Here is a 17,196-nt window from a genome sequence, read left to right as displayed (position 1 = left end):
TCAAAGGGAGCTTGACAAGACCTGAGAGTACAGATGCAATGAGATTTGCAATGTGGAACAAGGTAATTATGCAAAATAGTGGCACTATGGTAACCTGCTTAAGGAGAATACCACCCTACCACCCATGAATGTTGGCTTTTTTTTGTCAATACAGTGGCCTCCACTTCTGCAGTGTTACTATTGATCATTCATCAGTATGTCACACACGTGGAACGTGAGCTCCTCAGCACGGTCAGAAACACGCAGTAATATTAAAAGTAAAAATGGACCAAACGCTCACTTATTGTACATTTTAATACAATTCCACTGAGAAAAAAAAAAAAATCATTTTATGGTATCTAATGATCATGAGTGGGTAAAATTCCATACATACATTTGTGTAGCATGTTTTCTCAAATTACAGAAGACTATATACCTTCAACCGACAGTGTTTGGTGGTTGTGTGTGCTGATGTACACAGCCGGGTACAATGAACCACAGCCTTTCCCTGCTCGGTAAATCATTAAGCTGCCAGTCGAAGTTGCTCTACCGCTAAGAACTGACATCAAATGTTTAATTGCCCCCATCAGACTATTCACTTTCTGAAAGCATAAGAAGAAGGAATGGTATTTAAAATGAAAAGTCTTGAATTCCCGATGATACTAAGTCCCTCACCACCTGCAGACTGTGATCAGCGAGGGAAATAATACGTGGAGTGCCAAGTTTGCGTAACAGGAGGGGAGAACTTACTAAATGTTTCCAGTCTTCCACTTCATTAAAATACCAAACGCACATGACACAGATTTTCCTCCAAAAGCCGACTGGGTAACAATCACAAACAAGTTCCTCTTTTTTTGGGCCTCAGCAGATATTTCACACATGAAACCATTTACCGTCATAACATTCACAGTCAATTCTGTTTAACTTGCACAGTGATAATAACATATGCAGACAAGGAATACCTTCTTTAAATATTTTGACCAAATGATTTGAAATGTTTTCTTTTTTTTCTATGAAGCCATGGTGCCACATATCAGCCATAGCAATATAACCATAAACAGGCAAAGTGAATAAGGCTTATAATCAAGTATAGTAAGTCAACATTTTGTCCACAAAGGTGATGATTTAGAAGTGGAAAATGTACAAGTGTACGGAATTGACAAAATGTGACGAGGTCCAAATAGTAAAGGGTAAACAACTGAGTCAGAGTATCTAAAATGCTGCAGCTGTTGTCTGAGGCTGTGGTGGCAAGTGCTGTTGCATCCCTCTGGGATTAATAAAGTATTTCCATTATATTTTATTCCCATCCGCATTGATCACCATTTATCAAAAAGCCTCCAAGAATGGAAAAGCAGTGACGGCAGTGTGACGAGTCGCGAAAAGACATTCATGTATGTGGGAAATGAAGTCTGGCCTGTGGAGCGACTTCCTGTTGCTCAAACTGGAGCTGAGGTTCTGAGAGGAAGGTAGAAGAGTTCACGCCTTGATGGATCCGATTTATTTGACAAATATTAGGCAGGTGGTTATAATGTTATGGCCGATCCATGTAAGTTATGTTGCATTGATATTGTGACAGGTTGTTTCAAGTTACAATCTACATTAAGTACTAAACATAAGACTCAACATACAGTAAGTGTGAGACCATTTTCTGACACAGGATGTGACATTGTGGTTCTTCTTGATAAGTCTTGTTTAGCCCGACACACTCTCCTCCCGTTGCATTCCCTTTTTTTTTATTCCCTTTTACTTTTACTTCCCACGTCTGGTCACACTGATCATAAATATTGGTCATTTTAAATAAATATTGGTCATTTTAATACCACTTGTGAAGCTGTGAAGAGTGAGAGGGTGTGAGGTGGCCAAAACTCTGCCGCACGTGGGGAGTGAAGGGAGATCCGATCCATGAGATGAACTGCTTGAGCTCTAACGGCCACAGAAGCGTCTTCTGATTCAGATAGAGAGGCATCAGAAAATGGAGTGCATCACTACAACAATCGACTGAGCAGGTGGTCGTCATGTTATGTCACTGAACAGACTCAAGGTAACCAAGTTAAACTCTACTGTTTAAACCATGAGGGCAGATGAACTGAATCAGTGACGGGACTGTATGTGGGATGATAGAACTGTTTACCAGCTGGCACTGAAGATACTTCAGTCTGTTTGTAGAAAAATAAATAGGCTTTCAGACTGAGTTTAGTGTCAACGCTTCGGCAGTTAAACATAACCAGGTTTTTGGCAACAGCGGCAACGCTTTCACTCACTAATCTAATAATTCACAGCCACGGCAGTGTTTTTGAGTTTGGGTTGAGTTTGGGTTGTCACGACACTCTGTCGAATGAATGTCACACAGGCAAAGGGCAAATCCAAAAGCTATCAGCGAGCATCAATGCAGACCGTTAATGGTTCCCTGTGGAGGCTTTGGCTCTTAGTTGTGCTGCGAGTTCAGCTCCACGAGTGTTTTCTGTTGGTATTGACGAACAGCCGAACCAATGGCATCAAACGTCAAGCAACACTGATGCAGGAATGGTGAGGAAGAATCCTATTCTTTTTTTATTAAACTCGGATGTAAACAATGTAGAAATCAGGATTTTTAAAAACCAAAGTGTTTTAGTGGGAAGAATCCCACCTGAAAGTGCTTGACCAGAACGGAATAATCTGCGTGACAACAGGGAAATGCCACGGGGCACATTTAATGTCCATTAATCCTCCTCACCGTGTGTAGGACCTCTGCCAGTTGTAAATGGCGTGGATGTTATGGGAACAAGCTGGCACTCTTTTACATGTACTCACGCTGCGGTGGCGAAAAGCCCTCCCCACCGCCCCTCCCCCCAACCCCCTCCTCCTCGCAGCGAGCTGCTTCGCCCTCTCCTCCGCGTTGAAGAAGTCTGTGGTCGCCCTGAAGAATTCCAGCAGAGCCCTGTGGCTCCAGTTCGTCCCGTGTCTGTTTGGTGCGGCCACAGGGCCGACTGGGCTGGCAGCGCTGCCGCCCTCGGACTGGGTGGAGAAACCGCAGTGACCTCCACGGTCAGTGAGCAGCAGGAAAAAATGTGGGTTTGTCTCGAAGAGCTCCAGGGGTATGGTAGTTTGTGTGTCCCCGCGTACCGGGTCATCCCGAGCGCAGACGTTAAGAACGGGAATGGCTACTTCATCCACGTCTCTCAAGGGTTCGTTGCGTTCCCAGTAAGCATCCCAGGCACCTGGAGGAAGGCCGCTGACGCCGCCGCCACCGCCACTGGAAGCTGTTGATGCTGCTGCCGCCGGGTTGGAACGGTCACTCTGACAAAAGATCGCCTCCTCCAGGCCACGCAAGGAACAGCTGGAAAACAACCCGTCTGTCTGCATGGTCTCACTCAGCACCGTCTTGTACCTATGCACACACACACACACACACACACACACACACACACACACACACACACACACACACACACACACACACACACACACACACACACACACACACACACACACACACACACACACGGAGACAAATGGAAGAACATGAAATCAGTAATGGAACAGCTGGGCCTCAGATTCTCCTTTGGCCTTGATTTGAGGGAGTTTACCTGGATCACGGTGTTTCTCAGCATCAATGAACTGACGAAGAACAGGCCATCTGTTGCTACAGTAACTTAGATTGTTTTCCTAATTGTTTGTTCGTTTCCAGTAAATGATTTGTGGGCACTTGTTTTGTCTCACAGGTCCCCCTGTGCTGCAGCCTCCTCTCTTTACAAATTAATACGCCGCTGCTGTATATTCACACTGCAGTAGCTGCATGAAACAATGTAATATCACTGTCAGCTTCACAAGGAAACTTAGATTTTAGACTATACTGCTGTAGAACCACCGATTCCAAAAAGATTTGGAAAGCGAGCAGAATCAAAAGATGAGTGGGATACAAAGATCTTCAAAACTAGGGACTGAAGAGGAGAGGAGGAGTTGCATTGTTTTGGTTGGAAGAGTGCCTTTAGCCTGCGCGCTAGGATATATGGTGGGAAGAGACTTTCAATGTTGAAGAACATATAGAGCTTTTAGAGTGACATCTACATCCCCTTAAATCAATTTAGTCAGGATTTGACTTTTTTTTTATACTTAAACAAGCTAATGCTGGATCCCAGTGTGTCCTTCAGGTAATAAAGTGAATGCCGACCTCTCACCAAAGGAAACAACGACCGAGGACAGTGGCCCAGCTCGACTCCTGCGTTAGATAGGAATGAACAATGAAGAAAGGTTCTTCTGTTTTGTAAGTGGTGTTTAAGCTTTATGAACTGCAGGATTGTTTTGAGTAATGGACTCCATTCTATATTTGTTTGAATATTTGTGTTATTCGAGACACTGACCCTATGTCCTAAGATTAATAATGACATCCGAAAATGAAATATGATCAGTAAGAACACATTAAAGAAATGAACAAACTGAGTATCAGGCCTGTTTTCAACAAGTTGCCAGGCGAGCCGAGCCTGTTTCTGTTCTCTCTTTGAACTTCCCTTCAGGTTTCAGCTACAAACACACTTGTGTTGTGTACCGTGTGTTGAGCTCACACTTCAACGCTGTCAATGTTTTGCCCCAGATATGGATAAATATGCCAGAACTGGCAAATTATCCAAGAACTATCTAATCCCATGACAGTCTGTTGTTTTTGCCTTAGTCATACTGATGTCAATGGATTCCAAGAAACAACACGGAGATAGTATTGCTGTTTTTCCAAGAACTCTGTCAATTGAGATTGATTGGAGGATGTTTTCCCCGAGGCCCTGTTCATTCCCTTCATACCTGCTCAGACAAATCTTCTGGTACAGCACCAGCGCCCACTGCAGCGGCCAGCACAGCCCGCCCTCGAACCAGCTCTGACAGCGGAAAACAGGCGACAGACAGCCGGCTGCCGTCACGTAACTCGACGATCCGCACTCGCCGAGATAGGACAGGAGGAGGCCCGAGCCGGAGCTCTCGCTCACCGCGTACAGTCTCCCCGCCGGCTGGCGGTGGCGAATGTAGCGCACAGCCTCGCGCAGGTCCGCGGGGTCGCCGAACTGCTGCAGTTTCAGGGTGGTCAGCGGGGTGCCGTTGTGGCTGCGGCGGTTGAAAACAGCGGGGAGGTAACCGTGGGACAGAGCCATTTCACACAGCTGTGGAGAGAAAAGGTGGGAATGAATTCAGACGTCCGGGCGTATGTCGAGAAAATGTGCTCAGGCTGTTACAGGCCAGCAGGCGCAGCATCGCTGCCGCTCATTCACAACATCGCGTGCAAATCTTTCGACAGTCATTCATAAGATCTTATCTTGCAGTTTGAAATGAGAATTTTGACCCCGAAACACAAGAATGTTTCAACGTTTTGCCAACTTAAACTCGCAGCTTCATTACATTTGATTGATTGTTGAGTTTCCGAGAGCCCGGACAAATCCAAGAATAGAGAAAATTTAGGGAAAAATAAGGTTCAGTTGAATGTGCACTCATTTGGCTTCATTCCGTATGTGGAGAGAAATCAGCAAACAACAATAAAGTAACTCATTTGGTGACACGGAAGTAAAAATGGCTCTTTTCAGTATAAATTTAGCAGACGACGAACAGAACTGGAAGACAATCAGGACAACAAGGTTCTGTGTGTACAGTTTGAAACTTTATCTTAATAGAGACTGAAGGCACAGTGTATACACAACATGATGCATTTGGAAAGCCACTGTATATACATCCATTTATCAACTGGTGGATACCCTCAAAAACTGCTTTTCACAAAAGTTTATTTCCATCTAACATTTCCACCTTGCACATCGGTAACCTGTGTTTTGAAAGCAGACAATGATGAGATAAGTGTGGTCCAGTTCTTGGTTCCTCTCTTTACCAATTCCATTCCTTGTTGTCCCCTGCATTCCCTCAAGGTTTCTGGCGTCCTTATATGTAATGATGTTCTGGTTTTGGTTTTAGTTAAGAGTTATAGTTAGTTCATATCTTCTTGCACCGTCCTTGTGTCCTGCTCTCCTCTCCCCTCACGTCTCAGTACAGTTGATTGTTATTTGCTGTGCTTCGTTGTCCCTCCACTCTCAGTGTGTATTAGGGATGCAATGGTTCTTTCTCTGTAAAATATTGGAGCGTTCGGTTTGCCCTGTACGGATCAAACCAAACCGAGATGGCGGCTCAGTCCCAGAAATTCTCTTTTATTAGTAAAACAGTTCAGGGAAAAGTATTTCTGAAAATATTTCCGTTGAGAATGGTGTTTTTGTTCCATTACACATATTTTAGCTGTTTTACAAAAGTGTCGCGATGCGCCGGACATCTGCTCCCCGCGTCGGCTTCATATAACTCTCCAGTGTGGGATCGTTTCAGTTTCCCTGTTGTTACACCGACGAGGGAGTGAAAAGAGTTAAAAGACATTTTACTGTCTGCAAATGTTGCTTGAAACAGGCTGATGGAATGTTTTACGACACTAGAGAAGCAGAAAAAAACTACCATCAGTTGAGAACACTTTTCAAGAGATCTATAGTGTCGCTTCAAAAAAAAAAAATAAAAAAATAAAAGTTCTCTTTATACACAAAACATGAACTAAAGCTGAACTGAAAGTGTGATTCAAGAGAGTTTCAGACCGAACCGTGGGCTTCCTGTCCCGTTGCACCACTCGTGTGTATGTATGTGCCATTTTCATCCTGTCAGTTCTCTTCAGTTTGCCTGTTGCTCCTCATCAATGTTCTTCTTTCGGTTCCCCTCGTCTCTTGTTGCTCCCTGCATGTTTTTGGTCCTCCCTCATAGAATGCTTTGGTTTTGGTTCCTCTTTTTCAGAATCCATTTTGTTTTGAAGATGTACTTCTTTTAAAAAAAGATCTTGGGTCCTTTTTTCCATGGCTCATTTAACAACACGGTTTCCATTTCATTTTGCCGACTGTCTTTATGATTTTACCAGCTGCACATGCCTGGTATGACTTTTTATGGTGCAGAAAAAAATGAACGAGCAGTTGCTGGGGGAGAGGGTTTGACAGAAAAACTAGAATTAACAAGTGCTTCCTTTCAACCAGCTGTTTAAACGTGCCTCAACTTTACACTAATACAGAAATTCTGCAATAAATAATAAACACTCACTGTAATGTAACTCATCTGGTTTGTGAAGCATTTAATAGAACTCATAACTGGTGCTTTTAAAATCATTAGTCACTTTGGAGTATGGCCACAATGTGAACTCATATTTAAACCTTTTTGATCTGAGTCGATTATTTTAACCCCAAAAAATCATGATTTATATCAATATTTATTTATGAGAGTGGCATTTGTGTCTACTTTGTTGCTTGAGAAATGTTCTTTAAATGTAGATATTTTATGCAGGTAAACTGATCAACTGCTTGCTATGAACAATGCAATCTTATCCTGCTTACTCTCCTTCGGTCTCACCTATTTCTTGCTTTATAAAGCTTGATCCATCTTCTATACCTCATGATTGAATTCAGAGTAATGGGGATTTGAGACAATCACACATACAAATCCATCACAGGACAAAAAAAAAAAGAGACAGTCAAGGAAACTGATGTTAAAACAGGCTGGTTACAGGATGGCTACTTTTACTGATTTTGTCCCCCCAAAAATTTGAATAAAAGAGATTCCATTAAAAAGAAAAGCGTTCTCTCTCTCCGGTGCGTTTGATGCCTTGCTGAAGACTTACATTACAAACAGTATTTACATAACGAGATGATTTGAAGCAGCTCTTGGCCAAGCCGCCCCGCCCAGACCTCAGAAAGCCTCCTTGAACTGGGCAGAGTGCAGAACTGGCACGGACGAGCTGGGAGGACTTTGACTGTGGAAACCTGTGATCTCATGTTTCTGGGAGGAAGTGTTGCCTTTCAGTCAGCTGCACCGCAGAGAAAAATATCATTTGCTCATTGTTTTGTCAACGGAGCTATTTTTAGTCATTTGGAAGCTCTTATAGCAACAGAAGGAATAGGAACTGGTGTGTCTCAAGTCGCGTTAAAGAGCTGGAGAACATCTTTTATTCATAAAAAAATAGAGCATCATCGATTTTAGTTTGCAGTTTCACTTATGCATTCTAAATATTTTCAAGCCAAACATTAAAGCTCAGGAGAACCTTACAGAGTTAAAATAACAAAAACGTGAACTTTTATAATAAACTGAAGTAACTGAAATCTGTAATTCAATTATTGGGGGACGATGCACTGTTATAGTCTCTGTAGTGGATGTAACACAGAAAGGAGAGCCAAGCTGAGAGATCAGTGATCCAGTGAGGAAAATTACTGCTATCGAGGAAGCATTACCATCAGTGTTGTACTGTGAGGGTGTGTGCTTGTGAATACATGAATGCTGAAAGGCTGCGGATATCAGAAGTGATGGGCTCTTTCCAGGCTGCGGCAGACAAGAGTTCAGATCTTTCAGGAGCTTTTCCAGACAAAGCAGGACGTCAGATAATGTTTTTAGTTCTTGAAATGCAACAACATTTAAATCAAGGATGAGCTGCAAATAGAGAACATGACCTTTTGAACTTTTAATTGTTTAATACATGCGGAGGAGGATAAAAATTTAATTGCAATTGAATTGTCTTTAAAAGAAGACATTGTCAATTAAAACTGGATTTGGCTTCATATAAAAGTTATTATTCTGTCATGTAGCTGCTCCTACCCACCTGCATGGGCACAGCCTGGACTAAACCATGAACTTAATTCAGTTGAATTGACTTGTTTTTTACCAATTCAAAATACTCCACATCAAAACAGTGACAATCTAAAACGACCAACTCATCTGCAAGGTTTTGATACTTGGCAGAGGAAAGAAAATGACTTGAATTTACAATTTACAATAAGAAGAGCTCTCGATTCAGCCCGGGATTGAAAATGAGAGATTGGCCCCGTCTTTGCTCTGAGATTTAAGAGAAGGTTAAATAACCAGTTGAAGTGTCTGCAAATGCAAGAAGATTTGTCTTCTAGTTAAATCTTGAGCGTCATTAGCATCCTCTCTTAACACACGAGAAGTGGAGGGCTCTTGATGTGTTTTTTCTGTAACTTTTCCGTCACATTTTAAATGAGTTATATTTTGCTATGAATGTGCACATTTCCCGCGGGACACAAGAAGAAATCACTGCATTAAATATTTACCAGCTGAGAAAAGACCGCAGTAACACTTTTGCCATTTTCTGGCTGGTCTGCATTAAAATAAGGTTTAATCCAAGAGATGTGGGCTGATTTTCACAGTGTTTAACTAATATATTCTGAAACATAATTTGCTCATTCATTTATAACCTGATCCCCGACATTGTTTCGTGGTGCTTTCAGTCGCCGTGCTTCAAGAGGAAGCACACGAGGGGAGGAAATTAATATGAATCACCTCGGAGCTCGGTTCAATTCCCAAACACGCCGACATACTCGGTTACATATTTTATAGATTCTGCTGCATATTAGAGCCGCATGATGCTGGAGGATGACTCTAATGCAGCTGAGATGAAATTAGGTGAAATGAGTTTTATTTTGGGTTGGGGGGGGGGGGGGGGGGGGGGGGGCTGTCTGCCTCAGGTATTACAGACACACACACTGTAAGTCAATATCTCACTCGCCACTGTAGCACAGGCACAAGGAGAAGTTGTCTGAATTAAATCCTTTGCATTCACAGAGCTGGAAAAAGAACCACTTCTTGTTATTACTTTGACATGAACCTTCAGTTACTCCCTTCAGAATATCTGCACATTTGTTATGGCACGAACATTCGGGGGTTAAAGGTCGTACTCGGGAGAACAGCCGTGACCTGATTCAAAGCAGCAAACCCTCATCCTCAAAGGGGCAATGTCGAATTTTTCGTTTAACTTATTTTAGAACAACTTCGTAAAAATGCACAGAAGACAACGTGAAGTCACGCCCAGGACGCTGTTTACTCATGGCACACCGGTCACCACCAGGGTTGCCAGATGTGACTCACTGTTTCCAGCCCAAACAATGTAAAAACCAACACCTCAATAAAAACCAGCCCAAATTTCAGCCTGTGTAGGAATCATGTTAAAAACTATTATATGTGTATTAAAGAACACGCCATAAAAACACAAATACACCAAATACACTAGGTTAAACAGTAGGTCAATTTCACTCCCCAATTGGGGGATACCTGTCATATCTGGCAACACTAATCAGCCCGCGTAGATCCATTTTCAAGTGGTTGTTAAATACGAGCCGTAGACAATCTAGACAAAATGAGGAGGCAAAGATTAAGGAGAATGAGGAAAACAGCACAGCTTCTAACATTTTGGCGGAGCCTCTTCCTCCGGCGCTTATCCGTGACATCAGTCACACGTCAGTGACGAAGCAGTCGCATGTAGAAAAATATCCGAATTGGTACCACATATGATCGAGGCGTGGGTCTGGTGTGAAAAACAATTGGAGCGGAATTGGGGCTTTCAGAATGGCAAAAAAAAAAACAGGTCGGATATGAATCACTAGTGACCAAAAAAATCTGAATTGGGCCGCATTTCCCTGGAGTGAGCGAGGCCCTTAGTCTCACTTTACCATTGTGCACCTCAAGATGGCGTATTGACCCACTCAAAGGATTATTCACAAATAATTATCCTGATTGCTGTGCAGCCACACAAACAATCCGCCCTGATACATATGAATGTACTTTCAGGAAGATGGGTCGTGCTGCCAGCTGTCACATGTGACACATGAGACTCTTGTTTTAAGGTTTTAGATTTGTTTTCATTATCCAAACTAATGTAAATGCTCCAGACTGAGGAACACAGCCTCAATATGTCACCCCTCCACGCAGCTTAGAGGAAACTCGGCTCAAAATCCACTTCTGTGATGAGATTTTACTTATTAGTTTTTTTAAGCTTTATTTATTCGAGAGAGAAAAATCTGCGCTCATTGGGTTTGTTTTGTTGCAGGATTTTCGCAGTAGACCAGTCTGCTTCACTGCAGGGATCCAGATACAAAGTGTTGCTCCAGTTGTTTTCTGCTCGGGCAGATAAACTGTCAGCTCAGTGACAAATTCCTTCAGCCGGGTCTCCTCACACTGACAACGCACCCTCCAACCTGACACAGAATCAACATACTAATATCAAAAGACATCTGAAGTTCAATAACAATGAAAAATATGAAACAACATGAATCACTTCTGCAACTATGCTTCCATTGCTATCACAGTGTCAACATAACCCAAGTTCAGCTCGGGATGTTATTTGATTAAAAACCTTTTAACGACAGAGGAGCTTGTCGGTGCAGAGCTCTGTCCTTTGTTTAGGTCAATAGCTGCCCTAAATACATACTCACAGGTCTGGCACAGAGTATTCAGAGTGAAGGTCCATCTTTTTTTTTTTTTTTTTTTAATCAGAATAAAATCTGAACATTATTACATTTTTACACTATTTTCACACTCTTAACCGATGAACTCAGTTTCAAGAATGATTTTAATCTAAATTACATTTGTATGATATATTATGCAACAGAAAAACATATATATATATATATATACATGAACTGATATATATATATATATATGTCAGTTCATGTATAATAACTCTAAAATACATGAATGTTTCACAATTTTAAATCAGTTATAGGAAAAAAGAACTCCATAGTTTTCTCGTGTTTTTTTTTTTGATGCACCAGATTTTAAAAAACAATAATATTATTAGAAGCGTTAATTGTATCCTGACACATATACCCTCTAAGACTCCAGGTCCTCTAGGACTGCACATGCTCATCCAGCATGTGTTTATTATTTCAGTACTTGCCGATCCACTAATTTAAACTAGAGATTTCTATGAGAACAGCACAACTCAACTCCAACTCATTTAATGTGATCAGGCAGGCATTTTTAAATACAGCGGGTTCAAAAAAGCAAGTCTTCCACATCAACCTTATGGTAACTTTATGGTGAAGCTTACAATGTAAACACCGCAGCTTTGCAATGTCTGAAAAGGAATCTGAAACAGGTGATGTATGTTTTACCTCATAATTTCAAAAGCCAAATAAGCACCAAAACCATATTACCAAATCAGTTTGGTTCCTGCAAATAGGACATGAAAAGACAGTAACAAGTCCATAGAACAGCTGTGGCAGGAAGCTGTGACAGGTGTTAATGATATGAGGCGAGACGCCTGCAACAGCTGAATGTCTGCATGCAGGAATATTTATGGCTTATGGAACTGTAGCCCGTAAAGAGGCACATTCCTACATGTCTTTAAACATCTGCACTGTATAGAAGATGTGAGTCATCAATTTCAAGATGTGGATCTGATAGTTTGGGTGAACTTACAGCTGAGACCAGGAGATCGAACAGAGGTTGTTGCTTTGCAGTGTGTGATGAATTGAAAAAAAAAAAAAAGATATAAAAGATTGACTCTTCTGATTTCTTTTTTTGTTAGAAATATATTTGTGCCTATTGTAAGTTTAATAATCCTTCTTTCGCTGTGCTACCAGGCTGTTTCTTTGCACGGCGGAGTGTGTGTGAGGTTGTAAACCTCAGTGAACCAGTTTTAGATCAGTCAATATGTGAGTTGTTGTTGTTTAGAGCGCTTGGCCATGTCAACAGGTGCATTTTTTTTTTTTTTTGAGTGAGAAACAGCCAGCCACAAGCAGCGGGTATCTGGCTGTGTTATATTGACCACACAAAGAAGTGAGCACTATAGATGCTCTAACTAAAAGCCCTGAATGTTGTTGCTGAGTATCATAAATAGGTAAACCGCACCAATGAGAAACAGCAACACAGAGAGCAACTGTAATTATTCCATTGTTTTATGAATTTGGTTAGTCAAATCAGTGAGAGACATTGAAACATATTTTGCACATGCTGAGATGAATGTTTCAAACACCATTGATGTAGTGGTGAGCACTGTTGCTTCACGCCAAGAGGGGAACCCAGGTGCATGTTGTGTGTGTGTGTGTGTGTGTGTGTGTGTGTGTGTGTGTGTGTGTGTGTGTGTGTGTGTGTGTGTGTGTGTGTGTGTGTGTGTGTGTGTGTGTGTGTGTGTGTGTGGATTTCTTCTTTGTACTTAAATCCCACAGTCTCTGTGTGGTTGTGCGTCTCTCTGTGTTCAGCCTGTGCCTTCACCTGTCAGCTGGGATCAGTCTGTAACTCTGGCCTGAAGCCCCTGCAAAGTCTCATTTTTCCATGTCATTATGTAAACTGATGGGAACCAATCCAGACCAGGTTAAACAAAGATGTCTAAAAATGCAGTAAGAGTAAAAAAAAAACATGAATAATTTAGGGGAAATAGCTCATTCATAAATTCATACGCTGAGTTATGCACAGCTCACATGGCCTGCAGGAAGACGAGCTCCCAGTATTGGACCATTTCCCTGTTTCTCCTCAGTGTCAGCGATTGGGGAACATGTATATGTGTATTAATACAAACATGAGCTCTTTTCATCTCTCTCGCTCTCTCTCTCTCACTGCGGGTGGTTCATGCAAAGTTTCTCTATCCGGTGACAGTGACTTAATTGGCGTCAATCCCTGGTGGTGCCTCAGCCTGTAGTCCTGCAAACTGGCTGACAGCTTCAGACCTTCTCTGCTCCCATAATGGATGTTCAGTTAAAAAAAAAAAGGAGGCACATGTCTGTCTGAACGCAACAATTACTTTTAATCCATCTATCATGATGACAATTAAGTCACTAATTCATGTGTAATGTTCCGAAACCCTCAATTTGATTCGTTTTTTAATTATCTGCTACCAATGTGTCTTTTACAGACGGATTCCTCTAATTAAATCCCAAGCACATTTGATTTTATTGAAATATTCCTGCAGAGTTGTTATTTCTGACATGAGTCTGACAGTAAGCCGGTGACGGATTTGCACACAGAGCTCAGAGTATGAAACGAAGCAGGATAGCAGGATGCCAGGTGCCCGGTGCGCTGGGAGAGCCAACAGGCATTCAAGTGGAGCGGCACTGCATTTCCCCCAGGCTTCACAAGTCAAGCGAGGCTTTGTAATCCCTCACTCAATTACCTCAATCAGTGTATTGAAAGAGCAGTTGAAAGGCCGACGCTGCCTCTGCATCTGTTCTTTTTTCTTTTTTTTAAACGGCTCCGCTCTCTTCCTGCGTCTGAGCTTGTCGTGGCTTCAGCTCAAGTTGTTGCCTTCGCCAAAAACGGCCAAATGGATTCGTAACGGCATCCTCACACATCTCCGTTGAATAACTGAACCTCTTCTTCGATGTGGAGTGGAAATAATCTGTGAATTTAGCAGGATCATAATTGATATAGCCTCTGGATTTGAAAATGTTCGTTTTTTTCCTCTTCTAGTGTTTTGGTTTTCAAGTTTAAACTGTTGATGTTGTGAAAGGAAACATCAGCTAAATCCATGGTGATTTTGGTTGATGAAAAGTCTTTTCTGTGAGTGTGTAACTCTGCTGCCCAGCTGTGACTCCCAGTAGTTCCTTCCCTATATGTTGCCTCTAATTAAAGCTGCAGACGACAATACAGTGAAGCCAAACACAGGTGGACACGCCCACTCTCACAACACACAGAAGTAGGACTCTTTCAAATAAAAAGCATTCAATTGTTCCTGGGTTTGTTCTAGATTCCAGAAACGGTCTTAATCTGGCTTCCTCTTGACATATGCGATTCTCTTTTTTTACAATACCAAAAAAGGCAAAGCTGTGATCTCTGGGAGAGATTGAAGGCCGCTACATACATGAAAGATAACAATAACAAACAGACAATAGAGAATAGTGACAATATCTTTGGTCTTTGCTCTAAACCGGTGGTCCTACGTCGCACTGTCAAACATGCTCAACGGCGGCCGTTGTCATTGTCTTTACTTGCGACCAAAGACGACCTGCGATACAATTCTGATAAAAATATGGGTTGATCGTCTCAAAGTGTCACTGTTGCTGCTGCAACCTGCGTCAACTAACTGACCAATAGAAATGCAGTATGAAATGACAAACTGATCCCCACGACAATGGTGCTGAACCCAAATAGATGCTTTGCGGCTTCAATGGCAAAACGCCTCAAAAAAAAAAGGATGTGGTATGTAAACAAAGAAGACAGCCTAGTAGAGCTGTGGAAACAGAAGCCTTGCAGTTTGCAGGTATTTCTCTCCAAACTCATAAATGCCACAAGGCCCTGTTCATTTCTATAGTTTGTGTAGTGTATGTTGTATTTCTTGTCACATTTAGTTTTTTGCATGGAGCTTTAGCAGGACATTCTTGAGCAGAATTTATTTTGTCTTGTAGATCCATGTGAGACAATGGCGTATGGCCTGACTGCTTTTCCTCTCCTCGTTTGTATTTGGTTGATGCATTTATTTGAACAGTTACCAGTGAGCAGGACTGCGCCTCTTTGTATGGCCTCGTAGAGCAGAGCTGTCAAGCTCCGCTGCATATTCTCTATGTTTTTCTGGTTTGTTTATCCAAACAATCCTCCCATTTAACTGTCTTAATTTATTGTTGCTCACAACAACAACAAAAATACCTTTTGTAAATGTGCCAGGCACTTAGTGGGCTGTCATTCTGGTTGTTTTCATCGTGCAATCTGTCCAGACTTTATTAGATTCCCGTCAAACGGTGTGGCAAGCTGTGAACTTATAAGATTGTTAAAATCGCACAGTTTGTAGCCGGCCTAAGAGGGGACCGAGACCCCCCAGGTTGTGAACCAGGGTTTTAAGTATCAATTGTACTCAATGTGTTGAAAATGGAGTTCCCTCTTTTTTTCTAGCTTTAATATACATTTACAAAAAAATTTTCCCCCTCATTGTCTTAATCTTTTGTCAGCCTTCTGCCCCTCCCTCTGCTCTTCTTACCTTCACCACATTTCTACTGATCCTCCCAAAAGAGTTTGGGATGATGAGCAGAACAGGACTGGCGGAGTGACTGGAGGTCCTGCGTCTCTTCTGGTAGGATGGCACAGCCCAGTCCAGAGCCACCAGCCCCTCATCGCTCAGCTGCAGGTTGTCCCGCACGAACTGGACCGGGCTTTCGTACGGCCAGCACGTCTCGTACACACTCTGGAGGAGAGCGCTGGCCCGCCACGTCCAGCCGACACAAGGCGAGAAATCACTGAAAGTCCTGCAGTGTTTCTGCAGGTAGTTGGCCAACGCGGAGGGTTTGCATACGAGCGCCACGGTGCGGGGCGCTTCCTCCTCTCGGTCCGGGACGCACCTCTTATCGTTCCCTCCTCGCTGTGAAAAGCCCAGTCCGTGAAGCAAAGCATCCGGCTGGCGGTCGGGAACAAAATATTTGGAGCCTGGCCAGACGAGGACCACCAGGATCGCAATGCACAAAGCAACAAGCCATTCCAGCATTGGGAAGGTTGGATGGAGCAAAAAGACGAAGAAAAACACAGACTTTCCAAAAGCCCTGTACAGGAGAAGTTGGTCACTAAGCCTTTACATTATGCTACTTTGCTACTTTGAGGAAAGGTTCTCTCTCCCTCTCTTTCTCTCCCTCTCCCTCTCCCTCTCTCTGCTCAGCTGGTCGGTGACGCTTGGCGCTCCTCTCCGGTGCCAGAGCGCACCAGTCCCCGGTCACTTCACTTCAAGCGTGCGCTCGCGGTTAAGCGGCGTTTCTCTCATTCCAAGTCGCTCCAAACGAGTCTTCACGCTTTACAGTGCGCATTGGTATTTTCAACAGAGCAGTCTTTAGTCACGTTTAACGCGTCCAGAGCCACTGATACAGTTTCGAACACACAGCCCCTCAACCTGACAGAGATTACACCTCACAGCCGGGAGCGCGCAATACGCACTCAACCAATGTTTGGAAACGCCCCCACCAGGTCCAACCCCCTCCAGAAAGAACAGCAGGTACAGTACCACGAGAGGTGGAAAGGCAAGTAAAGTTACTGTTACATTGTTTGAATGTACTCTTGATTTTAAAAAAGAAAAGAAAGAAACACTCAATTGAAAGAATAAAGTGATTTACTTTGTAACATTTGAAGGCACTGTCAAGCACAGAATCTATCTATCTATCTATCTATCTATCTATCTATCTATCTATCTATCTATCTATCTATCTATCTATAGTATAGTATATACATGTATATATAATTAGTCACTTCTGCCAGCTTACACTTGACATGTGATAATATTGAACTTGATTCATATCCACTGTCTGTGGACCACATGCACCATGTTTCCAGAAAATAATGATGAATTAGTTTCACAGGTAAAAGTAGAACATATCAATCCCAGAGGGACATTTTTAAAAGTTTTGCTCTCCCCTCTGGGAAAATAGTAACAGATAATATTTTTAGCAGATTTGAAGCATTGTTGGTTTTTTCCCCCTGAATATCAGATACAAGCATGTT

The 17,196-nt window shown here is 42.5% G+C and overlaps 1 protein-coding gene across 1 annotated transcript; it reads right to left on the bottom strand.

Moving 5' to 3' along the window:
* Positions 1-281: 281 nt before the first annotated feature.
* Positions 282-16,612, bottom strand: abhd15a (abhydrolase domain containing 15a). Its single transcript, XM_080459155.1, has 3 exons — positions 15,695-16,612; positions 4,753-5,105; positions 282-3,346 (listed from the first exon to the last, which is right to left on the bottom strand). The coding sequence occupies exons 1-3, from the start codon at positions 16,193-16,195 to the stop codon at positions 2,689-2,691; spliced, it is 1,512 nt and encodes a 503-aa protein (XP_080315281.1). The 5' UTR covers positions 16,196-16,612; the 3' UTR covers positions 282-2,688.
* Positions 16,613-17,196: the final 584 nt, after the last annotated feature.

The sequence above is a fragment of the Lipophrys pholis genome (genome assembly GCF_963383615.2).
Source record: "Lipophrys pholis genome assembly, chromosome: 3".
Lineage (NCBI taxonomy): Eukaryota > Metazoa > Chordata > Actinopteri > Blenniiformes > Blenniidae > Lipophrys > Lipophrys pholis.
This window is presented reverse-complemented; position numbering and strand designations above follow the sequence as displayed.

What these genes read in the sequence shown, in the direction of transcription:
- abhd15a (XM_080459155.1), bottom strand. Translation starts at nt 16,195, where the DNA reads ATGCTGGAATGGCTTGTTGCTTTGTGCATTGCGATCCTGGTGGTCCTC. An exon ending in TCAGTAGAAATGTGGTGAAG is followed by an intron (nt 5,106 to 15,694) that starts GTAAGAAGAGCA and finishes TTCTCTCCACAG; the next exon opens with CTGTGTGAAATGGCTCTGTC. An exon ending in CAGAAGATTTGTCTGAGCAG is followed by an intron (nt 3,347 to 4,752) that starts GTATGAAGGGAA and finishes GTGTGTGCATAG; the next exon opens with GTACAAGACGGTGCTGAGTG.